Source organism: Podarcis vaucheri (assembly GCF_965113315.1).
Source record: "Podarcis vaucheri genome assembly, chromosome: 7".
In the NCBI taxonomy this organism is placed as follows: Eukaryota; Metazoa; Chordata; class Lepidosauria; order Squamata; family Lacertidae; genus Podarcis; species Podarcis vaucheri.
Window position 1 is genome coordinate 91,570,091 of NC_138765.1, and position 25,150 is coordinate 91,595,240.

Sequence of the window (25,150 nt, forward strand, 5' to 3'; positions counted from 1 at the left end):
AACCAAGTTCAAGGCAAGTTGACAAGTTGGCTAAGGAACAATTCACACTAAAGGACAGTAGTATAATGGTTTTGACAGCAAAGTAAAAAAAAAAAAAAGCTTTTTAAGATGCACATGCAAGGCAGTGGCCTTTGGTGACTGACAGACAGCTTATACACAAGCAAACAATAGGCAGGTTTGGTTAATGCTTTCTAATGGTGTGTGGGTGAACAAGATTGCCCAGTTATGTGGTAATTTCTCTCAGCCATAGTATAAACACCCCCCAAAAAGACTATTTACATCCTTATTTTATTTTTGGTAGAAAAGGGTATTCAGGATTTTACAGATGGATTTAATCAACAGTGCTTCATGAATGTTGTTCAAGGTCTAAAAATGATCACAGTAACCAAGTACACATGGAAACCAGTTTTGGTCAAGTCACCTCTGTGGAAACAAGCTGAATGGAGCCACCTCCATACTGGAGATAAGTCAAACTCCCTTTGGCACATGGAGGTGCTGCCAGTGTTGCTTTCCCTTCTCAGGGCCAGAAAAAGAGAAGACCGCAAGAGTGACCAGCAAAATATTCCCGAGACCAACCACATCTCTTCGATAGCCAAAGATTAGAGATTAGGTGGAGATAGATAGTAAAATTATGCATACTATTTACAGCCAAACTCTTTTCTCATATGCAGCAGTGGGGAGGGGGAGGAGAGAGGGGGGACAGTCTCTGCTCACACCACATACAAAAGGAGCTACAGAGTCAACTCTGTTGACATGTGGAAGGCCCTCCTCTGGTAAAGACAGTGAGCAGTAACAAGAAGAGAACTCAAAATGAGAATGCACCAGTGGCACATTCATCATTCACTGGACTGGAGCTGAATGAAAACCACTCTTTGTCTAATCTCCTGCAAACTGCTTTTTAAAGACAGACTTCTTTCAAATTCTACAATTTAGTCCCATTTCTCTATATTTTGAAGGAAGCAGAGAGGGAAGCACCTTATCAGAATCCAATTAAAGCCCCCGTTTTCAAGTGATTAGGATAACACAAAGGAGTCACTCCTCACTGTGATGTGTAACATTTCATACTTGTAGCAGGAAAATCTCAGCTACACTGCACATTACTTTTGCATGAACCAGTTCTAGACAGAGAGAAGTTAGCAGACTGAAATCAGATAGACATCTGAAAGACAGGAGTGTCCTCAGGATATAGCTTCAGCATATCCTGAATGGCAACCTGTTTCATGGAAGTTTCACTGTTGAATCTCTTGTCTTCCTAAGTTAAAGCAGCTCTTGCTTTTAGTTCTCCAAAGTGCCATCCCCTTATTTTTATTCTAAACTGAAACAGGCATCTCTTTCATCCACTCCCTCCCATCTTTTCAGTTCAACATAACATCCCACCTAGTCATCAAAAAAGAGCTGCAGTGAGTAGGTCAAGTTCCTGGCTTATTCAAAGCAATTTTAGTTCAAAGCACTACAATACACAAAGAAAAAGGGGGTGTCAGTAATAACACAGAGCATCATGCACCATCTTGCATCACTGCCTGCAACTATCAGGAATATCTCTGCCTCTCAGTTAAACAGTGGCTTAAGTTGGAAGAACTGCCTTTTGGGCTAGAGAGCTTAAAAACCATAAGTAAATATAGTTTCAATTAAAATAGATTAAAAAAATTAAAATCAAGCCTAGGATCAGATTTTGCATATAGTCTTGTGATACACAAATAGGTGCCAATACTACTTCTCCAAAACTGGGACATGAGTGTGCACAGAGGTATGTACACATGTGCCAACATGAACACACACACCAAGTGCCAACTGGAATAACCCTTTAAAAGGTGCTGTTCCTTTACCTCAAAAGGTAGCCCAGTCCATCCAGGAGATATTTAGTAGTGGCAACATCCTGGAGGTGGCTCTGCCAAGTTTTGTTGGTCCTCCCCCCACCCTTCCCAATGCCTATGGAGGAATGGGGGCTACGAGAACAGCAAATAAAGTGCAAAATGTTTCTCTTAAGTAGCATGAGGCAGAATGTGGGAGAGGAAGAAGCAATGGTGGCAGCAAGCTTACCATGCCTTTCAGAGAGCACATGAATCAACCCAAATGTGTCACCTCCCCACAAACCAGTGCATAGAGAAGGATTCCCACCTTCTGATGTGCTAAATGAAGAACATCTTTGCCCCCAGGTGTGAATATCAGTGAGAGTCACATTCCCCCCAAAGAGGCAGCGCCTCGGAGTGCGGGTGGATGAACAGTGCAGGACTGCTGAACTCACGACCACAAGTGTGCATACTAGTGTGAAAGATCTTATCACAATGCAAAAAAAAACTGTGGACCCCTCCCCCCTCTTCCCAAACACTTAAGTCAAGCTTGCACATGCCATCTCTTTCACATACAAGGCAAGACCTCTCCTGGAGTAGCTGTGCTTTGTCTCTCTGTACAGGAGGACACCCAAGTGAGTGCAAGAGCTGGACTGCCTGGGTCGAGTCTGTTGAGTCACAAAAAAGCACAAACCTATAGCTGGGTCACACACCAGTCAGTTCATTGAGTCACTTGCTGTACGAAATGCAAGGGGCTGGGAAAGAAAAATCACCCAGAGTGCTGTTTTGGAAGTCACAGCATGAGCAAAGCTTCAGTTTGCAGCTCCAAAGTGAGTTCTCTTCCTGGCTGGGAGGTCATAAAAGTGAGTGAACCACCTGGGAAAGAAAAGCACCAGTGAGTGGCTCCAGGCAAGGGAATGCAGTCCCAAGTGATTGTGTGCAGTTAGGATCTGCAGCTGGGCTACAAGAAAGCCTTCTTTCCCCCAGCCCAGTCGTTCAGTGGTAGCATTATGGTGTATATGCTGGAGGTGGCTGGAACTGGTTGATCACTTCGTATTCTGCTGGATAAGGTTCATTCTCTTCCATCTCGGAGAGGAGCTCCAATGCTTGCTCTTCCTCTTCAGTTGGGTAATGGCGCAGTAGGTTGGCAGCTGTGGCAAGGATGGAGGCCCCACCAGCTCCAGCCACCAGGTAAAAGCTAACGGCAAAGGTAACATACACTTGTGAGCCATGGTACTTTTTGTGCTGCTGCTGCTGCGCAAGGATGAGCTCCGAGGCCCAATAACAAAACCCGATCACAGTGGCACACTGCAGCACTGAGGGCAGAAGCAAGAGAAAAGAATTAGAAACTGTTCCCCAGATTCTAGATTTAGGTATTTTTATCACAAGCATTGCTCAGTGGAATTCGTTTGACTCTAATGCGACTTCTTAAAAGCTTGTGGATATGGGTAATGTAGCACATAATCCTACAAGTCGTTTATCAGAATGGTAACATATTTACATTTGACTAATTTGAATTTGTGGGTGTGCATTTTCTTGTTTCTGTGCATAGACATGGAGATTTAAAGATGCAAGCTATTTATCAGACTCCACCATGGCTGAGAATGTTCCCGTTTCTCAGCCCCACCCTCTTGCCTGACCTCAGAGGACATCAATGGAGCTTTGCCCAGTTAGTGAGGTTTGAAGAACAACTTCAGGGAAGACAAAAGGATGACAAAAGAAAACAAAGTAGGTCTCACAAACCTGAAGTCTGCCCAGCCTTGGACTAAGTAATGCATGCACAACATCTGAGATTTTTCTAGGCAAAATTCCTAAGTCCCAAACCAGAGAACTCAAGGCAAAACTCAAGGCAAAACAAGGTATTTACCGTATTTTTTGCACCATAACACTCACTTTTTTCCTCCTAGAAAGTAAGGGAAAATGTCTGTGCATGTTATGGAGCGAATGCCTACGGGTGGCGGGGGAGGGGGGGATCTGCTGCAGTCGTGAGCAGAGGATCCATGGTTCCCCTTCCCTCCTCCGAGGCTCGCTTTGAAACAGCAAAGCGGGAGAAGAGCCGCTGAGTGGGGAGGAGAGAGGGACAGAGAGCCTGCTTCTTTAAAGGAGCAAAGCGGGAGAGGAGAGGAGCCGCTTACACGAGTGTAAGCGGCTCCTGTCCAGTTGGTTTCTTTAAAGCAAGCAGGCTCTCTGTCCCTCTCTCCTCCCGCTACATAGCAGCAAAGTTTTTCAGCTCGCTAAGCCGGGGATGAGCGGGGAGGAGGGAGAAAAGCAGAGCCTGCTTGCTTTAAAGGAGCAAAGCGGGAAAGGAGCCTTCTCCCCCTCTTCTTCATTATTAGCAGCATCCTTCTCCACCCACCCCACGCGTGCTCCTTGTCCCTTGAGTGCTTTTCCTTCCCTCCCCACTTAAAACGTGGTTACAAAGCACGGATTCACATGGATCCTCAGGATTTTTGCACTGGGTCATTCCAAATTCACCATCAGATCACATAGCATGTCCATGGCTACATCTTGCACCAAAAAAAATCACGCACCCACTGTTGCCTGGGGCTGCAGTGGTGCAAAAATGTGGTTAGAAAGCATGGATCCACTTGGATCCTCAGGATTTTTGCATTGGGCTACTTCAAACTCACTGTCAGATCACATGTCTGTGGCCACAGCATGAACCACAAAAATCATACATCCACTGTTTCGTTTAGAATTTTTTTTCTTGTTTTCCTCCTCTAAAAACAACATGCGTGTTATGGTCGGGTGCGTGTTATAGAGCGAAAAATACGGTAATTGCTACAACTGTTCTAATATTTTTATTACTATTTATATAGTCTTCAATGTACATACCACTGTATAGAGTAATATAAGCAGAAGGCAGGTCACAGGAATCATAGAATTGTAGAGTTGGAAGGGACCACAAGGGTCATCTAGTCCAACCCCCTGCAATGCAGGAATCTCAGCTAAAGCACCTATAAGAGGTGACTATTCAACCTCAGCTTAAAAACCTCCAAAGGAGAGTCTACTGCCTTCTGGGGGAGTCTGGTCCACTTTTGAACAGCTCTTACTGTCATAAAGTTCTTCCAGGTGTTTAGTCAGGATCTCCTTTTTGTAACTTGAAGCCATTGGTTCAGGTCCTACCCTCTGGAGCGGGAGAAAACAGGCTTGCTCCATCTTCCACTGGGCAGCCCTTTAGATATTACCAATATGCTTCTTAAATTATGGCACCTAGAACCAGACACAGTACTCCAGATGTGGTCTGATGACAGAATATAGCATTACCAGTGGCGTAGCGTGGGTTGTCAGCACCCGGGGCAAGGCAAGTAATTTGCGCCCCCTAACCCGTGGATTTTAGCACTTGAGTGCGAGCGCGCCCCCCCCCAAGATGTTGCGCCCGGCCCCCCCTGCACCCCCACGCTACGCCGCTGCTTCAGGCCCCCCAATAAAACATTTGAGGGGGCCAGTCCCCCAGTTGATGGGCATTGCCAATGTGATCAACTATGCAGGGCGGGGCTTACTTATCCCCCCCAATATCATACTGTATTCACGTTGGCACCCCTGATGAACTCAGCGGGGCTTACTTCTGCCCCGTAAGCCTTTGCACCTCTGCGTCTCCTTTCCTCTCTATATGTAAGAGGGTGAAGGTCAGGCTGGCAGCGCAAATAAGGGCCCCGCTGCTGAAGACCTCTCCCGCCACGACCTCCTGGTCCACGGGCAGGGCAAGAAAGTGCCTTTTCCTTGGGGGGGGGGGAGTCTTAAATTTCAAACCATTATTATTATTATTATTACTACTATTATTATTATTATTTCTCTACCTCCACCGACGACTCGCCCCGTGCGAGGAGGGAGGCAGCGGGCTCCCTTCACCTCCCCGTCCCCTCAAGGGAAAGGGAAAACGACGTGAGGAAAAGCGACGCGGGACAGCGAGCGAGCTTCTCCTCAGATCCTTTTCCCGCCGCCCCCTCGCAAGACAACCCCGAAGCCGCGCGCGGAGGGGGGAGGGACGGGGCCCGGCAGTCTCGCTGCCCCCCAACGCCTCTCGAGGCGGCATGAGGGGCGCCGCGTCAAGGGCGCCCGCGGGCGCAGCGGCGGCTCCTGTCAGGGCACGAGGCGGGCCCGGCGCCTCTCCCCCCCCGTCCGCCCACCCATATCCCGCTCAGGAGGGGCCGGTGGGCTGGCGAGCGCCTCACAGCAGCAGCACCAGAGAGGGAGAGAAGTCCGTCTCCCGCCGCCGCCTCTTCATCCCCAGCAGCAACTTCCCTGCCCGGCTCCCCGCCGCCACCGCCTCCTTCTCTCCCTGCTTTGCAGTAGCAGCCGCCGCCGCTCCTCCTCTCCTCCCGGGGACGATGCTCTGGCTCCTCAGCGGCAGCTCCCGAGCCGTGTCCCCGCGGCGCCTCCGCTCCCCCGGGCTCCCCTTGGCTCCCCTTGGCCGCCTAGCTCCTGCTGCACCACCTGGGGGCAGCGCCCATGGCCGGGGCTTCCTCCTTCTCGAGACATGGGGCTCTGCTATAGCCTGCGCCCGAGGCTCTTTGGCGACTCCGGAGGCGGCGAGCGCCCCCCCCAGATGTTGCGCCCGGTGCAGCCGGCACCCCTGGCACCCCCCACGCTACGCCACTGAGCATTACTATTACTTCCCATGAGCTGGACACTATACTTCCATTGATGTGGCCTAGAATAGCATTAGCGCCTTTTTTCTGCATCTCATGGTTGACTCATGTTAAGCTTGTCGTCTACTAAGACCCCTAGATCCTTATCACATGTACTACTGACAAGCCAAGTGTCCCCTAACGTATATTTGTGCAGCTGGTTATTCTTGCCCAAGTATCAGTAAAGGTAAAGGGACCCCCGACCATTAGGTCCAGTCATGGCTGACTCTGGGGTTGCGGCGCTCATCTCGCTTTATTGGCTGAGGGAGCCGGCGTACAGCTTCCAGGCCATGTGGCCAGCATGACTAAGCCGCTTCTGGCGAACTAGAGCAGCGCATGGAAACGCTGTTTACCTTCCCGCCGGAGCGGTACCTATTGATCTACTTGCACTTTGACGTGCTTTCAAACTGCTAGGTTGGCAGGATGCCTAAGTATAGAACCTTGCATTTGTCCCTACTAAAATTTATTTTGTTAGTTTTGGCCCATTCTCCAATCTGTTAAGGCCATCTTGAATCCCTGTGTATTCTTCTTTACATAGGAATGGATAGCAGAGGGAGAATGTGCAGATGAAGTTGTGTTTTGGTTCGGTTAAAAGGCAAGAGGTTCATAGAAAAGGAGGGTTTGGATAAGGAGAGAGGTGGCACTCCAAAGGAACCAACCTAGAATACAATTTAGCAGCCACATGGGTCTAGAGAAATTGCAGAGGCCATGAGTAAACTATGAACCAACCACATGGGCAACCCCTTTTTGAACCATGGCTTGCAAGCATAAGCTTCAGGTGCCCAACACACTAAACGGAGCAGATCAATCCCCTTTATCATTACCTGTGAGGATGTGGGCAAATGCATAACGTCGTGTGATCTTCAGTGCAGGATGCTTTGGTCCAAACACATCCAACAGAAAAGCTGAAAGGCTGCATATGATTCCCAAGAAGCAGAAGGCAGCAATAACCCGAAGCAACAACACTGTCTGGGGGTTCATGCAGTACTCTGCGGGGAGGGGGGGGGAGAGAATTCAAAGTTAGATTTCACACATGTAATTTACTATTCTTAAGACCAGCTGCTTCCTGGAGCATTCTGAGAATTAAACATATTAGTTTGTAGCTCTGCCAGGATTTACATGGTACTTGGCATTCTTTCCACATTATAAATTCTGTATCTATGATGTGCTAGGCAGAAGTGAGGCTGTTCCTGTCCATACAGCTTAGAGCAGTTTTGCATTTGTTAGCTGATGATGAATTGCCAATGGCATGCTGAAGACAAAAATAAAAGTTGTCACCATTTTAATGAAGTATTATAATATTGCTGGATCAAGTTCTATGTGCCATGCTGATCAAACTGCTTGACACCTCTGTCATAAGAGCACAGGTGTGAAAATGTTGGAGTCTGATGTGGGCTTTAAACAAAGACAAACCTTTTCTTCTGTGGATAAAAAGGAACCTCTCTCTTCCAGACTCACCAAGGGTTATTGCCAAAAGTCACTGCGCAAGCTGAATAACTTCTGCTCATGGAACATAATTTGCCCTCATACTCCATTTCCCACCCCCTAAATCAGCTCTGATGCTTCCCCTCAACCCTTTGGAGTAGTGAAGGTAGTCATAGGGAAAAGAAGGGAAACTTTAATTATGGAAGCAGTATTAGTTCTGCTCTGTGGTGACTTCATTTAATGGATACAGCCACAAAACAAAGGACAAACAAGCCTTATCTGGTCTTATTTAATGGCTGCGTAGTCCAGCACATATTTGATAAATGAGACAGCTTTTTCCTTGAATACATCACTGACATGTCAGTCCCCTTTGTTTGAAATGGGAATTGTGCCCAACCTCCCAGGGTTCTGTGGGAAAGACTATTATATAGCACTTTTAATATCCAATCACTTTACAAGTAGCATATTGGTTATGCGAGAGCACATTTTGCACTATACCATCCGAAACAGACCACATTTTACAGAAATAAAAGTACTTTATACAGTCATTTATAAAAGCCTTCATAAAAAACACAACACACTTTTCAAGCTATATTCCACAACCTTGAGGATCACAGATGTTCTTTCTTGCTTTAAATAAAAATCATTTTGAGAGAATCCAACGACAGAGGAGATGCACTACAGAAATTTACAGAAATCTTACAATTTTGGATTGGCTACATTAATAACAAATAAAATGAACTTGGGGAACTTGCTGCTCTAAAATCACATTATTTGCCATTGACACAAGCAGAGTTACTCTATTATAGGTTTGTTCCAAGATTTCATCATAGACTGCTTCTAACTGGATTCCAGCAGGATGTCTTTCTCAGTCTCAGGTTTTTTCCAGCTTCCCCCATGGTTGGGAACTTCTTTCTAGGCTTGCATTGATTTGATAATGTTGATCACCTAATATTTCAGCCATTCTGACCCACAAAAGGACTTACTTCAGTCCAAAAGCCTCGTACATTCTATTTCCTCAAGGACATTTTCTATAAGTTTAACAATGGTTTTTCTTGTTGCTTTTGCAGCTTACAAGATTGCTGCGTGTTCTCTAAAACATGGGAAGGGAATACCCAACACAAATAACTTGATCCAAAATATACAAAGAGGTGGAGATCAAGCTAGGTTAGGAGGCAGGAGGGTGCTGTGTGTTACTTGGGCTTGAACAGGTTGTGGTAGCCATGTTCAATTCTTGACTGAACAACTGTATGAAAAACTGACATTCTCCTCCAATGCCATCATTTAAAACTCATTCTGAAACTCATGTTTGCCATACTGCATGGAGTGGGGAGAAGGGAGCTGCTGTTTAGAAGTAAACAAAAAGCCTCCTGGGCTCTGAAACTCATTTCACAGTACAGTAGGCCAGCCACTTATGGTTCTGGGGGTATGTGCGCCAAGGCAAACTCATCCAAAGTTGGGAATCCCTGAACTGTCCCGCTACCACAAGGGGCTCTGAGACAGTTGCAGAAAGGCCCTGGGAAGCTCTCAGGGACCTCCTGTGATCTTTGAAGAGCCTGGGAATCAAGGAAAACCCGCTGGGTGTACGGATGGGTCAGTGAGTGAAAATACATGGAGGAGAGAATTGAGCGCACTCTGTTTATTTATTTATTTCTCCCCACCCACATAATGTTATGTTCATGTAAGCAAAGTGAGTGCAAGTTGTGGGCTTACCATACTCTGGATTCTGGCCTAAGTCACACACATGTTAGAATAATCTTTTGGTCACCTGCAGTGCCTGCTTATCCAAAACAAGAGCCTTCTATTGCTCCGGAAAGGATAATCACTCAGATTCATTCTAGCTTATACAGTGGTACCTCAGGTTAAGTACTTAATTCGTTCCGGGGGTCTGCACTTAACCTGAAACTGTTCTTAACCTGAAGAACCACTTTAGCTAATGGGGCCTCCTGCTGCTGCCACGTCGCTGGAGCACAATTTCTGTTCTCATCCTGAAGCAAAGTTCTTAACCCGAGATAATATTTCTGGGTTAGTGGAGTCTGTAACCTGAAGCGTATGTAACCTGAAGGGTATGTAACCCTAGGTACCACTGTATTGGGCTAGAATAACTACTTGTCTGGGCAGCAAGGGTTACTTCCAGGTGACATGGCAAGGGAGCGTTTGTCAACTGGGAGAAAGCTGATTCCTTTTTCTTTAAAGGTACAAATCTAACAAAAAAGACAAACATGTGGGAGGGCAAGCAAGGCGGAATTTTCATGGACTATTTGCTTTTGCAGACCTCTTTGTAGGGGTCTTTAAAACTGAACCCACAGTGCTTTATATTCTTAAATGTGAAAACTGAAAAGTCCTGAGAAGTGTAGTTATTTCCATGTTATTAAAATTTAAAATAAAATTTAAAAAACATTAAGTTCCTCACATTTTCCATCCTTTCTGCAAAGAGCTAGAAACAATTTTTAAAAAATGAAACAGGGATTCTGAGATTTCTAAAGGAGCACAGAAACTACCTAGACTTTCTTCAACATCTGTTGGATGCAGATCTTCCCAAGACAACAGGCTGTTTCATGGCAGCTTCTTCATGACAATGAGCACTATAAAAAACAGTTTAGTAAGATATACTGTGCTTTGTTTCAGATCAATTCATTTGCATCTAGTGCAGCAGCCACATAATCTAATACCAAAGGCATATTTACTTGGAACCGGATGTATAAAGCTAAAACACCACAGTACTAGCCATACCAGAATGAATCAGCCTCATTTGAATATGAAATCAAATTCCTCTTGCTCCCATTAAGAGAACTATGGCATGTAACAACTGTTCATAGCAGGGACATAGTGGGGGGGGGCAATTCGGGGGAGGGGGCGCTGCTCACGATGCCCTCCTCAAGCCAACCCTGCGTGGCTTTGTGAGGGTGGCATGAGAAGGACCCCAGCCTCAGCAAATGGCTGTTATGTCCTTCTCAAGTGCCCTCCTCAAGCAGCTTTGAGAGGAGCATTTCCATGGCACTCTGGCCACCAGAGTGATGCCTGACACAGTGGACTCCATTTGCCCTCAGGGAGTGTGTGTAAAAAGGATGCAACAGCCATGTGCCCTTGGATCCAGATTGAAGTCTAGGATCATTCTGCCCTCCCCGAGCGCTCCAGGGCGCCGTGGGAGCATGCTCCACTGCTGGTTCATAGTGCACTGCAAAGTAACAAAGGTAAAAAGGTAAAAGGCACAGACGCGGGTCTAAATGACTGAGCCTCTTGGGTTTGCCAATTGGAAGATCGGAGGTTCAATTCTGCACAGTGGCGGTGAGCTCCTGTTGCTCTGTCCCAGCTTCTGCCAACCTAGCAGTTCGAAAACATACCAGTGCAAGTAGATAAATAGGTACCTAAGTGATGTTTCTGTGTGTTCTGGCACCTGTCACAGTGTCCCATTGTGCCAGAAGCGGCTTAGTCATGCTGGCCACATGACCCGGAAAGCTGTCTGTGGACAAATACTGCCTCCTTCGGCCTGAAGCAAGGTGAGCGCCACACCCAATAGTCACCTTTACCTTTTTAGCTTTACCGCAAAGCAACTGATACATAAAAGCAAACAAACCAGCCCAGATTCAAAGCGCTTACAGTCTAAACACTGACAGTGGCGTAGACAAAGGGAGGGGAGAAAGGAGAGAGGCATACTCTACAAGGGATGAATTAAGAGTCCCTGCAATTATTCACACAAAGGCTTCATTTCAGTTAGGTATGAGAGGGTTTAAGTAACATGCATCATGGAAACCTTGGGTTTCATGGAGGTTATGGAAAGAAGACAGGTGGTACAATATATGTTATATATAGGCAAGCCCGCATGCATCAGGGTCCTCCTCCCACTGATTCCCCACGTCCCTGTTGCCCAGGCATAGGCAAACTCTGCCCTCCAGATGTTTGGGGACTACAACTCCCATCATCCCTGACCACTGGTCCTGGTAGCTAGGGATGATGGGAGTTGTATTCCCAAAACATCTAGAGGGCAGCGTTTGCCTATGCCTGCTGTTGCCCAACTGACTAGCCAGAATAGCTGAGAGATACTGCTCAGCTATTTCTGTGCTAATCAGCTTGGTGGCAGAAAGGTGCATGACGGCATCTCCTCACCGCTGATGGGTGAGATGAGGTGTGGGTGAAAAAGAGAGGGGTGGAAGGGATGCCTGACCCACAGGCTACATGTGCCTTCAACCCACCATCTATGACCATTGCAGGTGTTAAGAGGGAGGAAAAGAAATTAATGAAGAAACAAGTTTTTTGAGCCCGCAAGAAGTTGCAGTGTGCATTCTTTTTAGTAGCGACAAGCTTCTTGCCAGTTATGGCCAAAGCTGGGAATATGAAATTGCATGGGATGTATGTTGCAAGATCCAGCCAGAACTTAAATAACAGATTTATGATTTAAGCGCATGTCTAACTTTTGTAAACCACTTTGAGGTTTGTTTGTATTTACAATCAAGTGGCATATAAATTTTATGCAATAACTTTATCCCACTGCAATGAATGGAACATTGGCAGTTAAATTTTGACAAGATTAGAGCTCAAAAACGCTGAACATTTAAAATATCATTATAACAAAATTGATACAAAGTGTCCTTTTGACAGCACTTAGTTCTACAAAAAGACAACTTTGGCTGCAGTCCTGTTTAGCTGTAAGTAAGCTCCTCTGACGACATTGGGATTTACATCTGAGTAAACATGCAGACAAGAATGCACAAACTGTAGGGGTAGGTGGAGCAGCAAGTTTCATTGCCACAGGGACCGATCCCTCCATAACTTCTGGGTTGGTAAATATTTAATAAGGAGAACCATGAAACAAGAATCAACTCCTCTACAGGCAGTTGATTATTATATGACACCAGGAATCACACACACAAAATTCACCTTGGTGAGCACAAAATTACACTGAACGGCTACTGCGTGAACCAACCTACACCAATTTCTATACACAATTCACTCTCACCTTTAAGTAAATCCGGGTCTACATATCCCAGCACATCAGCAACTCCCAGCTCCTGGCGAGAACAAGTGCCCCCATGAATCCGTAGCCATGCAGGCTCTGCTAGTGCTGTACACAGGGCAGTTATTGAGAGGGCACCAGGCAATGCAGAAGCCAGGCTCCTTTCTGGCTGCTTTGGCAAGGCACTCCCATCCTGGCCTCTTCGCCTGCGCCCACTGGGCAACACTGAGCCACTTGGGGTGTACATGGATCCTCTTTCTGAGATTAGGCCAAATAAATCCAACGAAACACACTATGCACAGAAGCCCTTGGGATCTTCTGGAATGGGTGAGTGGCCAATGACTATAGGCACCAGTCAGGGGGAGCAGACTCACAGAAGGCTGCAGGCAGAACAGAGCACCAGATGAAGTGCCTCTTCTGCACTCAGAAGAACCTGAAAAAGACAAACAGATCAAGCCTTGTAAATAGCCTCTCACCTGTGGCAAGTTAAGGGCCGCCTCAAGGTGACCAAGTCTGACCAACATTTCTTCCTTTTTTGGTACAAGTGAGCAGACTCACTGATTTCTATGGAGATTCCCATGGTTAAGCAGATGAAATACAGCAGTTTCCCTGCACCCCACAAGCACACAATGCCAAAAAACCTGGGTTTAATAAGTGGTCATTAATTCTCAGGCCAAAGGAGATTAGGGCCAGAGTTCACAAAAGTGGCAAAAATTTTGCTAATGAGTATAATAGACTCATTATGTTCCAAGATTAAATTGCACAAAAGCAGTGTTTTTAAGAGAACTTATTGAGGCTCCCATTTTATACTTCATACAACAATACTAGCAAACCAAATCAACCTGTCAAATGGCAATGGCCAATGGCCAGGCCAGGAGTTGGTCATGGATATTAGACATTCCTGTAATGATGTATGAATGTATGGCTTGAAATGAGGAGCAGCAGTAGCCCCCCCCCCATAGCATTTCTTTATTTTTAGGCAAGTGGATTTGTGCCTTTGTTATGCATATGCACCTCAGCCAACTAAACTGCTTCTAAACAACAGTGAAGCCAGTTAGTGTTCCAAGGGTGCTCCACTGAGACAGAGTATAAATGGAACACGTATCTTGCATATTATCCCACTGAACACTTTCAAAAAACAGTTTGTAGATTTCAGCTGGCTGGAGATAATCCAACATGGCGTATAAAAGAGCTGAGACAAAGGGACCCTCTCTTGTACTTTTGTCAAAATGGCACCTTTGTTTATCTACACATACACACACACAACTTTTTAGCAGAACAATTAGTGCTTCTGACATAGCCACACTGTGTTGTTCATTTAATTATTGCAAGTCTAATGAATGCATCACACAAGAGCTATTCAGGTTGTGTGAGGTCAGAGGACATTAGACATTTTCATAAGGCACATCTAAGTGTTTTGGAATAAAGAATAAAGGGAAATTATCGCTCAAATCATCACAGCTCAAGCAGCTGAGTCCATTTAACAGATTCCACAGAAACCATTCAGTTTATTTAATAATATTAGACATTTACCTGATTAAATGGTAACCAAGTCAAAGTAACACAAGTAACTATGTAGTCTTTCTGCTTTACCTTCCTCTGTTTATCCTCTCATTTGACACAAGGAACCCTGTATATGCTTTCACCAGCCAAAAAAGGAACAAAGATGCCTTTTTTAGTTTGGTTTGCTCCCACTGCTCCCTCAAAATCCCCTTTCCTTTTGTGTTGTGTCTTTTAAATTGTAATCCTGAGACCAGGGACCATCTTAATGAGCATTATAGCCTTCTTCAGGAACTTGTATTCTGCTGAGGAGCGAGGTACACATACTTCAAGTACACATGTAACTTGGAAACAACCCTGCCCTCACCTTTCTTAAACTGCTCACTCTCTGAACAACGAAAAGTACCTTAAAGACTTAACAAGTTTGTTAGAGAGGAAGCTTTCACGGACTAGGGCACAGCTGGCAAACTTCAGTCTTGTGGAATCTCATTTATTTTTCCTGAGAACCCCAAGACTCACCACCCGGAGTCAGGTGCTAAGGGTTATCGCCAACGCTAGGTCCGAGTTACTCGTGCCCTCTGATTTCAGTGGGTCTACTCTTGAGCAGGACTAGCATTGACTACAACCCCCAGAACTAAGGAATCCTACGGCCAGGGATTTGTTTTGAGTAGTAGAACTCAACTCGGACATCTTTTTTAACGTCAGGAAAACATCCACTCGGGGCTCCCGCCCCCCCCCATTTCAGTGAGTGGCAAAGAGGAGGCGTGGTTTTGTTGTCGTTATCAAAACACATTCGAAGCCGGAAATCCAGGCCCCTGGACTTGCGACCCTCCCGGGGAGCCCGATCCACCTCCCACCCACCCCTGGGCCCTCCTTCGCCCCGGCGCCTTCCAGAGAGGGCGCTCTCCCTCGGATCCTGCCCCCCGGGGGGCCCTCGGAGACACAAAGGGGCGCCGCCCTGACCTGGCGGGTCGGACTCCCCCACTCACCGCTCGGCTCCCTTCCCGGGCGCTGAGCCCCGTCGGGCCTGGCCTTCCTTCCAAGGCCGCGGCACTCCGCGGGGCCGGCGCCTTCCTCCTCCTCCTCCTCCTCGCCCGACGACAGCCCGACCCCCCCGCTGCCACCAAACAACAGCCGCCGGCCACTTCCGCTTCCGGCCGGCCGCGCGCATGACGTCACGGCGCCAGAGGCGGGAGGAGGGGCGGGCGCCTCCTGAAACGGAGAAGGCGGCGAACTACGGAAACAGATCCAAATTCACCTCAGCATTTCTCAGCCCTGAGTTGTTGGCATTTTGCTTGACTTTTTCTTGTCTTTATCTTTTGGTAAAGCGCTTTGAGGGGTTATTCTTTTTCTTTTTCCTTCAAGGGGTGAATACATAAATAAATAAATAAAACAACTTTGTTCCTTTGAAAGTTGCAGGAGGGCCAGTTCAAGAACTGAGTAAAGAGATGCGGTCCATCTTTCCTTCCTTGTGTTGTGTGTGTACACTCACCCAATATATATTCTTTCTCGCAAAGCATACTGGGAATCGTAGTTTCCGCCTGGGGTCGTCACTTCCGCCCCGGAGAGGGGGGAGGCGAACCTCGCGGCGAGGGAGTGGCCTCTAGGGGGCGCTGTGGCGGGAGCGGCGCTGCCCGCGTTGCCCTGCGCGCCTGCGCCTAGAGGTGCCCTGTGGGAAGCGCGGAGGCAGGTAGGAGGCAGCGGCGCTGGGTGGCTTCCTTGGGCTGCTGAGGGAGGGTTTGCCGGAGCTGGAGGTACATGGTTCTTCTCCCCCTTTAATTCCCACAACAGCCCTGTGAGGTGGGCTGGCCCGAAGTCACACCCAGTGGGCGTCATGGCTAGTGAGGGGGAAGAGTTGGACCCTGCTCTCCCAGCCCAGGCACAGGCGAACTCGGCCTTCCAGGTACTTTGGGACTACAACTCCCATCATCCCTAGCCAACAGGACCAGTGGTCAGGGATGATGGGAGTTGTAGTCCGAAAACATCTGGAGGGCCGAGTTCGCCTATGCCTGTCCTGCCCGACACTCCGCTGCACCGCTCTGGCTCTCTCATCCAGCTACCAGACTAGACTTGGAGCAAGAGTCCTTTACTACCATTTATCTCTTTTCTTTTATGACCAAGACATACAGCTGATAGAACTTCCTAGTCCAGAGGCAGAATACCTTTGCATGGTAAACTGCACAAGTAAAATAAAAGAGAAGAGGCATCTGCTGTAGGAAGTGAGATGCTATGCTAAGTTGAGCCTTGCTTTGGCCAAGAAGGAGAAGTGCGGCGTAGGGATAGATAGATATGGCTGCATATACGTGATAGCTGTGAATGAACTGTTGTGTACAGAGGCTGTGGAAACGAGTGACGCTGGGAGTGATCAGTAAGGTTTGGTTGTTGGTCCTGATCTGATGCCCCACTTTGTGGCTCCCTGGAAGCACTGGCTGAGCACTTTGGGAAATAGGATGCCAGACTCGGTGGGATCTCACTGTGAGCCAGCAAGGTTCGCACACAAACACACACACAAATCTTTTTTCGCTGGATAGCTAACTCCTGTGGTTTTGGATGTAGCTCGAAGTGTGTATTTTTCTTGGCCCCCACCCCACCCTCTGCAGTGGTTTGATTCTATAAATGTTGACTGCATCTAACGGTCTGCTAAGAAGTCTATTTTGGAAATTAATAAATAATGCAATAGGAATTGGGGTTTATTTCTGGCATGTTCTTAGGTACTGCACATTATATATAGCTGCGGGGAAAAATAAACTCATAAAATTGTAGAGTTAGAAGTGACCCTGGTTATCACCTACTCCAATCTCCTGTAATACAGGAATCACAGCTAACGGGTTACATACTAAATCAAACCAGAGAAATGTGTTGAATTGTGTGATATATTTCTTCTTCAATTTGAATATTCTTTTCCTTTCCTTTTGAATGACATTCTCAACAAATGTTTTACCAGGCCTTAATTCAAATTATGTAGCTTCTGAGAGCCACATAAAACTAACCCTCTACAGCAGTGTTCCCAATTAGTGGTCCACCAAATCCACCCAGGAGGTCTGTGGCACATACCCATCACCTGTCTGGTACATCCCACAGGTCATGCATCCCAGTTTGCATTGGGTCATGTTGGAGGGTATGGTGGCGCCATTCACATAACAAAAACTCCCACAGAGATACCAACAATTTCAAAGGATTGGCTTTTGGAAAACAGGGTCTTCAGTACTTAGCTACAGGCTTGTGGCCCTTAGAATCATAGAATAGAATCATAGAGTTGGAAGAGACCACAAGGGCCATCGAGTCCACAAGGGCCATCGAGTCCAACCCCCTGCCAAGTCCTCCTGTGATCACAGAGTCAAAAGGAAACCTACATACCATATTTTTCGCCCCATAGGGTGCACCTAGGGGTTTTTTTTGGGGGGGGGATAAAGAAAAAAAAGCTTCCCGAGCTTCCCCTGACCCCAGCCCCCAGAACAGGCTGCTATCCGCAAGCCTAGGGAGCCCGGCAGGAAGTCGCGCCGGGCTCCCAAGGGTTGCAGAGAGCTGCCTAAAGCCCGCGGCGCGCTCTTCAGCGCGCCCCGGGTTTTGGGATGCAGGCAGCTCTGTGCAACCCTTTCTTCCCTTGTCTGCAAACACACAGTTCTGTAGTGTACCAGTTACCAAACTTTCTGCCCCTCCCCACAAGGACCACTTGAAACTTGCTGATGATGTTAGTGGACTACTTTAATGATTTTTCTGCCCATTGTAGCAATTGTAATGCACTGTGCTAGATACTGTATACTTTTAAATTGCATTTTTATTGATTGTTCTATTGCACTGTAGTTTATATTCCATAGAATTCAAATCATAATGCAATAAAAGAAATAAAAGAAGCAATAACAATAAATATTACTATTGGATGAAGGCATGATGTGACCCACTGGAGTGAAGGTTTCAGATCACAGTTTTAAAACACTTGCATAATGCAAAAGGCATGTGGGCTGCGTGCCTGGAGGATTTTCATTACACACCTTGATAAAATAAAGGCTTTATTCTGCAGTTGCAAATCGATGTTAGAATGCTGGGCACTCTTGTTCAGGAGATGCCTGAATTGCAAGTTTTTAAATCATTCTTATTTTTTGTTGGTCTCATTCTTTGCTGCTTCATAGGTTCTGCAGGGACTGTTTGGTGTTATAATGAAGGATTCCCTGACACTTTTGTCTCGCATCCCAGCACACCCAGATTCCCGATGCTGGTTTCTCGCTTGGAACCCTACAGGGAGTCTCTTAGCTTCCTGTGGTGGGGACCGTAGCATTCGAATATGGGGGAAAGAAGGTGAGCTAGTCTGCCAGTTTGGACTGCAATCCTAACATAATGTACTTCACCTCAATGGGACTGAGTAGACATGGTTCAGATTGCTCTCCTTGTTGTCATTCCTTGAAAGTAGGGGGAGAGAAACAGGCAACCAAGTCTTTGGTCAAGGGTTTCATTGTGCAATTAGGAGAAGCATTGCACTCTGGGTTCCTGCTGCATCTTATGCTGGGAGGGTAGAGAGAGACTTGTGATGTGTGACCCACCTATAGATGAAATACAGGTGTCAGGAATCTTTGGACCTCCTATCCCTTGGCCATTGGCCATGAATTTCTGTCATCCCATATCAGTGCCTAGGCCTGCTTAAGACAGCTATGACAAAAAAGAGTGGGCCAGTGCCAAAGGGGAGTTGAGTGGGTAGAGCTTTATTAGATCTCTTTCGCCATGATGCTTTTTAACTCGGGTGGTGGTAACAGCAGCTCTTGATTTTTCTGGGTAGTTTAGGTGGATCTGATCCCAGTGTAAAGCTGAACCAGGTAAACACCTCTCTTACTAGGTTTATGTAGTGACCTCTGAGGTGCCAGGAGGAGGGAGAAGGACTCTCCAGTGGACCCTGAGATGTGTCACAGCTCCTAATTGGCTTTCTCTCTTGGCAGGTGATACCTGGGTGTGCAAGTCTGTTCTGGGTGAGGGACACCAGAGAACTATCCGCAAGGTGGCCTGGTCCCCCTGTGGGAACTACCTGGCTTCTGCCAGTTTTGATGCTACCACCTGCATTTGGAAGAAGAACCATGAGGATTTTGAGGTGTCTTGAATCTCCCTTTTGGTTTTGTTGTTGCTGCTGCTGCTTTTCTCATGCTTTTCAGTTGATTAAAAATCTGTCACAATTGAATACATACACACATGCAAACTCATAACACATAGCAAGAAACCCTTCAGATCTTGCTGGACACCAGCTCCTGTCAGCCCCAACCTGCATGACCAATGCTCATAGATAGTGGGATTTGTAATCCAACACTGTCTGGAGGCACCATTTCTGCTGCCTCCAGCAATAGGAAATGTTTGTTGTGTTTTCAGGTGTCTCATCCTGCCACGTTGTCATGTTTTCACAGTTTCCTGGTTACCCTTCTCTTACCCATATCCCCTTTTCTCTTTGCAGTGTGCAGCCACACTGGAGGGCCATGAGAATGAGGTGAAGTCTGTGTCATGGGCACCATCTGGCAGTCTTCTGGCCACTTGCAGCCGAGACAAAACTGTCTGGGTTTGGGAAGGTGAGAGCCGCAAAAGTGTTTTGAGAGGACGGAGCTGGGGCAAAGGAATTGGGATTTTCACTGTGTGTAACTATACTTGATGCATGATGGATGGAGCACAGACATGGGAGGGAATCATAGAATTGTAGAGTTGGAGATGACCCCAAGAGTCATCTAGTCAAACACCTTACAATGCAGAAATCACAGTGCCTTGTTTCTTAAACTGTTCCCCTACATCCCCCCTCTTCTGTGCTGCAGTGGACGAAGAGGATGAATACGAGTGCATGAGTGTCTTGAATTCCCACACGCAGGATGTCAAGCATGTTGTCTGGCATCCCAACCAAGAGGTGAGTGTTCCCCTCCTGTATGGCGGACAGCTGGTATCCTTGGGGCGTGGTGTCTTGGAGACCTATCAAATGGCTGGTCTCTAACCAGGGCAGTGTTTCTATAGCCCCCTGTCATAAACTGTAAACATTTATATTTCTGTCCTTCCTGCCCCCTCCCATTGAAGCCTTATAGCCCTCCTAATCGAACAAGAATACCCTTGTGTTGCAATTTTTGCACTCAGTTGCTGCAGTCTCCTGATGCTAATGGGGTGTGTGGACTGGAGTATTCATTTCAACATGGTCATTTGAAGTAAGACAGAAATGACAGGCTGATCCATAAAACTGCATCCAGGGAATTGTAATGAGTACATAGCAGCAGCTCTCCTTGGGCTTCCCAAATCAGTCAGTGGGAAGATGGTCATCCCCACCAACTCAGGGTGGATTAGGGAGAGACCTTTGTGCAAGGAGCCCTGTCCACTCAGGGCCTGGCTGGCAGAGGGAAGAAGACTTCTCAGGGGCCGGTCCTTCCAAGGGCTGACCCAGCATATTTTGCTGCCTGGGGCAAAGGATCAAATGAGGTTGGCATCCAACCTTTATTTCCTTGACATCTGATGGGAGGGTGTTCCACAGGGTGGCGCCACTACTGAGAAGGCCCTCTGCTTGGTTCCCTGTAACCTCACTTCTTGCAGTGAGGGAACCGCTAGGAGGCCCTCGGAGCTGGACCTCAGTGTCTGGGCTGAACGATGGGAGTGGAGACGCTCCTTCAGGTATACTGGGCCGAGGCCATTTAAGGCTTTAAAGGTCAGCACCAGCACTTGGAATTGTGCTCGGAAATGTACAGGGAGCCAGTGTAGGTCTTTCAGCAAGGGCTGAAAGGCTGCAGCGTTTGCTTCACCCGCTTTGCAGCAGGGATGCAGGCAAAAGGCTGTTCATCACCCTCCCTGGTGTGACCACCAGCAGTGGGGCTTTGTCACCTTCACAGCTTACGTCTCTATTCCTGTTTCTTCGAAGTTGCTGCTTCTCTGTGGATCTGTTTCTCCTGGAAACTACTGCAGGATCCTTGATATCTTTGTTGCCCTAGGACACGGATTGCCAAAGTGGTTTGCCCCCCCCCCCACCCCCATGTTGCTCAGCTGCAACTCTCATCATCCATGATCAGTGGCTGTTCCGACTGGGATTGATGGGCATGGGAGTCCAACATCACCTAGAAGAGAAGGCACACCACTGGCTACCCATACCCTAAGTGCTGTAAACATGCTTTTGGCTTTAAAATAAATTCCGGGATTATCAGGGAACTGAGCTTTGTGTCTTACACAACATTCTGCATTCCCCTCCATGCTCTCATTGGACAGCCCTGCTCTCAGTTTTGCCCCAGAGGTGTTTCGTTCCAACACTTACCTGTGATTTTTCCTTTCCATTACCAGCTATTGGCATCAGCGAGTTATGATGACACTGTAAAATTGTACCGGGAGGAAGAGGACGACTGGGTGTGTTTTACCACCCTGGAAGGGCACGAGTCCACGGTGTGGAGCCTGGCCTTTGACCACAGTGGGGAGCGCCTGGCCTCCTGCAGCGATGACAAGACAGTGCGCATTTGGCGCCAGTATAAGCCGGGCAATGAGCAAGGTCAGTGGCATTTGCAAAGATGGAATGGATCTGTTCAAGGAATTGGATCTGCCTAGTTTTCCAAGGGCCATGGCAGCTAAGATTTGAAGTTTTTGTTGCTGGGGCGGCTGAGCCACCCTAAGGAATTGGCTTCTGTAGGGCCTGAAGAGCTGTCACTGGTGGCAGTGCAGAAGTGCAGCATCTCTTAGGCTTTCCACTGCTGTTTTTTCATTAGGTCAAGGATGCTGTTTGACTCTGCATCCCATTACCCGCAGTCAGCAAGCCAATGTTCAGGGATGATGGGAGCTGTAGTCCAGCAACACTTAGGGGACCACAGGTTCCATATTACATAGCTAAAATCAACCACCACTACACATGCCAATAGTAAATGCCATTCTCTGTGGGCTGGTTCTGAAGTATGCAAAGCTACAGTATCCACAAACAGGAAGCACCAAGGTTTGCAGATGCACAAAAAAAATCCTTAGGAAAACAGCCTAAGGCTGATAGCTCAGTGAGAAATGGGCATGCTCCTTGGACACAAAATGCTGCTGGTAGTGTGGAAGTACAGTGGTACCTCGGGTTAAATACGCTTCAGGTTACATACGCTTCAGGTTACAGACTCCGCTAACCCAGAAATAGTACCTCAGTTTAAGAACTTTGCTTCAGGATGAGAACAGAAATCACGCAGTGGCCGTGGGAGGCCCCATTAGCTAAAGTGGTGCTTCAGGTTAAGAACAGTTTCAGGTTAAGAACGGACCTCCAGAACAAATTAAGTACGTAACCAGAGGTAGCACTGTAAGTCAGTATTATTTTCCCCTATATTACATATGGGGAACCTGGGGCTGAGAAAGCACTGATTCCTGCCCAAGACTCAATGAGTTCGTGATAGAGTTGATGTTTGAGCAGGTGTGTGTGTGTGTTCATGTTCAAATTTACAGCTCAGAATCTTAGCCACTGTGCTATATTACCTCCATGCAGATTCTCTGAATACAGACACACACATACACAATTTTGTATTCTTTAATCTTCTTTAACTTCTAGTCTTTGTGATCGTGGAGATGCCTGAAGCATGGAAGAGTTATCTGAAAAGGGGGTTTGGGTAGGGAAGGCAAGCGTCTCAGCTCTTATCACTGAACCCTTGTTGAGTAAAAACTGTAATGGGAGGGGAGGAGTGAACCCTGTTCTGCCCAATCACATGAGAGAGTGCAGTTATGAAAATCTGTGTGGAAGTTGGAGCAATCTAGAGCTAATTAAGTGATGTTTGAAAAGTTCAGTTCCAGGGTTTTAGTACTTAAGTTGAAGTGCTGACCAAAGACAAGACTTAAGTGTGTCAGGATCTCCTGGCTCCAGGATGTAAATGGGGAATTTCACAGCTTCTGCATCCAGTGGGGACACTGCTTCCTTCCATACACTTTGGTTTCTGAAGTGAAAAAGCATTGGTGGGGTCTGTAGAGCTTCAAGTTGCCTCTCTTTGCAAAGAAGCTTTTGGCCTATGAAGCAAAGAAGACAGGCCCAGCCTAAGGAGTTGTTTGTGTGTTGCAGGTGTTGTCTGCAATGGCACAGATCCTACCTGGAAATGCATCTGCACCCTTTCTGGCTTCCACACAAGAACCATCTACGACGTGGCATGGTGAGTGTGCACGGTAGGAGCTTACAAGTCATTTTGGGCACCAATCAATCTGTTCCAGTCAAGTGGTAAGGCTTTTCCTGTGATTGTATCACTCCATGTGATAGGGGACAGGACCTTTGCACAGATCGCGAGTGTGTTCAGGCCCATAGTCCATTCTTTTCGTTTCATCCTCTGCAGGTGCCAGCTAACGGGAGCTTTAGCCACGGCTTGTGGAGATGATGCCATCAGAATATTTGAGGAGGAGCTGCACTCAGACCCCCACCAGCCCACTTTCACCCTTACTGTCCACATGGCCCGGGCTCACTCCCAGGATGTGAACTGTGTGGCCTGGAACCCTAAGGAGCCTGGGCTGCTGGCTTCATGCAGCGATGATGGAGAGATGGCATTTTGGAAATACCAGCGCCCCGAGGTCTGCTGAGGGTCCAAATTTCCCAGCTCCCTCTGACAATAACACAGTTCTAGTAGTGTAACAGTGGCACACCTGTGGGCAGCAAGCTGGACTGCATCCCCTCTGTAAAGGCAATTAAAAAGGTGATATCGTGTAAGCTTGTTATGAAGTACCTCCCCCCTTTCCACAAGAGCTGCTGTGCCAGAGCTAACACCTAGTGGGGGCAGCGGAGGGCAGCTGGGTCTTCTGCACAGATTGATGTTGTTGACCAAACAGGGTCTTGTCTTGCAGCTGGGTAGAAAATCCCCCAACTACATAGGCTGGGTTTTCTTAGCTTCATCACTCCTTTAAAACGAAGCCAGGGTTGCCTGCAGAAAGACTGGCCTGCTGATTAGGCGTTTCTTACCAGTTGGGAAGCAGCAGGCTTTGTAACTGCTGGTTTTGTACTAAAATGTGGTTGTATAAGATGTAGGTTTGGATTGGGAGGTGGTGCTGCAGAGGGAGAAGAGCAGTTCTGAGCAAATGAGCTTGTGACACTTGTAAAATTTATTTTGACCAAGTGCTATTGTATGTCTGCTGCTATCTCTAAATGGGTTTTTATGTTAAAAATGCAACTAAGACTTTGCCATGCCAACTACTTATTTGACATACAGGGGTCACCATCCAAGAGAGAAAAGTGCTGTTCAGCTATCAGAAATGAGTTGGCAATTTGCCCGGCTGATTCCAAAAATGAAAATGCCAACATAGCTCAGCACAGATGGGTTGAGTTGTCCTTGTCAGTTCATTTCCCCCCTCATTATAAAATGTGTGGGAGTTTCCTCATGGGAAAGGTATCTTTGTCTCATCCGTGTCAAATACTTCAGCATGTGAGGCGGGGAGAGGTTGTTTCACAAAACATTCTGCATGGATTGCAACCTCAGAAGGCAGAGGGGGAAGTCAAGAAGCCCTGGTCAAAATGATTTCCAAACTTCCTCTATATGGTACTGTCTTTTGGGTTCTTGTAAGCACTTCAAGATGGTGGTGCTCATAGCTCTCCTCATTTTATCCACAAAGCAACCTTGTGATGTTGGTTAAGCTGAGACACAGTGACTAAAGCCCATGTCACCTAGTGACCTTCATGACCAAGGTGATCTTTGAATTCTGCTCTGTCCAAGACTCTCTAATAACCACTACATCATGCTGACTTTCCCTGGACACATTGGTTAGGGCTGATGAAAGTTGGGTTCCATCACTATCTGGAAGGCTGGAACAAGGTAACACAAAGGAATTGTTTCCAAAGAGATATTTGTGTTAGTCTGTTGCAGCACAAAACAAATTGGAAAGTCAACTAATTGCAGAGACAAGTATATTAGTTTTGCATGAAGAAGTACATGTATTGA

The 25,150-nt window shown here is 47.1% G+C and overlaps 2 protein-coding genes across 5 annotated transcripts; one reads left to right on the forward strand and one right to left on the reverse strand.

Moving 5' to 3' along the window:
- Nucleotides 1–269: 269 nt before the first annotated feature.
- TMEM127 (transmembrane protein 127) lies at nucleotides 270–15,790 on the reverse strand. Of its 3 annotated transcripts, none has more exons than XM_082230597.1 (4): nucleotides 15,559–15,790; nucleotides 12,804–13,233; nucleotides 7,246–7,410; nucleotides 270–3,106 (listed from the first exon to the last, which is right to left on the reverse strand). In XM_082230597.1, exons 2-4 carry the CDS (start codon nucleotides 13,045–13,047, stop codon nucleotides 2,799–2,801), a joined length of 717 nt encoding a protein of 238 aa, XP_082086723.1. In that variant the 5' UTR covers nucleotides 13,048–13,233; nucleotides 15,559–15,790; the 3' UTR covers nucleotides 270–2,798. The 3 variants fall into 3 exon arrangements, with proteins under 3 accessions (XP_082086723.1, XP_082086721.1, XP_082086722.1); XM_082230595.1 differs by lacking the exon at nucleotides 15,559–15,790 and adding an exon at nucleotides 15,290–15,436; XM_082230596.1 differs by lacking the exon at nucleotides 15,559–15,790 and adding an exon at nucleotides 15,264–15,404.
- Nucleotides 15,462–24,391, forward strand: CIAO1 (cytosolic iron-sulfur assembly component 1). 2 transcript variants are annotated; one of them, XM_082230436.1, is made up of 8 exons: nucleotides 15,462–15,582; nucleotides 18,431–18,596; nucleotides 19,229–19,377; nucleotides 19,732–19,843; nucleotides 20,081–20,169; nucleotides 21,573–21,774; nucleotides 23,296–23,383; nucleotides 23,561–24,391. In XM_082230436.1, the coding sequence occupies exons 2-8, from the start codon at nucleotides 18,458–18,460 to the stop codon at nucleotides 23,799–23,801; spliced, it is 1,020 nt and encodes a 339-aa protein (XP_082086562.1). In that variant the 5' UTR covers nucleotides 15,462–15,582; nucleotides 18,431–18,457; the 3' UTR covers nucleotides 23,802–24,391. The 2 variants fall into 2 exon arrangements, with proteins under 2 accessions (XP_082086562.1, XP_082086563.1); XM_082230437.1 differs by lacking the exon at nucleotides 15,462–15,582 and adding an exon at nucleotides 15,946–15,990.
- The last annotated feature ends 759 nt before the right edge of the window (nucleotides 24,392–25,150 follow it).

Bases quoted from the DNA above. Each gene is read 5' to 3' on its own strand.
- CIAO1 (XM_082230436.1), top strand. From the start codon at position 18,458: ATGAAGGATTCCCTGACACTTTTGTCTCGCATCCCAGCACACCCAGAT. The intron at 18,597-19,228 runs GTGAGCTAGTCT...CTCTCTTGGCAG, and splicing joins TCGAATATGGGGGAAAGAAG to GTGATACCTGGGTGTGCAAG. The intron at 23,384-23,560 runs GTGAGTGTGCAC...CATCCTCTGCAG, and splicing joins ACCATCTACGACGTGGCATG to GTGCCAGCTAACGGGAGCTT.
- TMEM127 (XM_082230597.1), bottom strand. From the start codon at position 13,047: ATGTACACCCCAAGTGGCTCAGTGTTGCCCAGTGGGCGCAGGCGAAGA. The intron at 7,411-12,803 runs GTGAGAGTGAAT...CCCTCCCCGCAG, and splicing joins AGACCCGGATTTACTTAAAG to AGTACTGCATGAACCCCCAG. The intron at 3,107-7,245 runs GTAATGATAAAG...TTCTGCCCTCAG, and splicing joins ATTTGCCCACATCCTCACAG to TGCTGCAGTGTGCCACTGTG.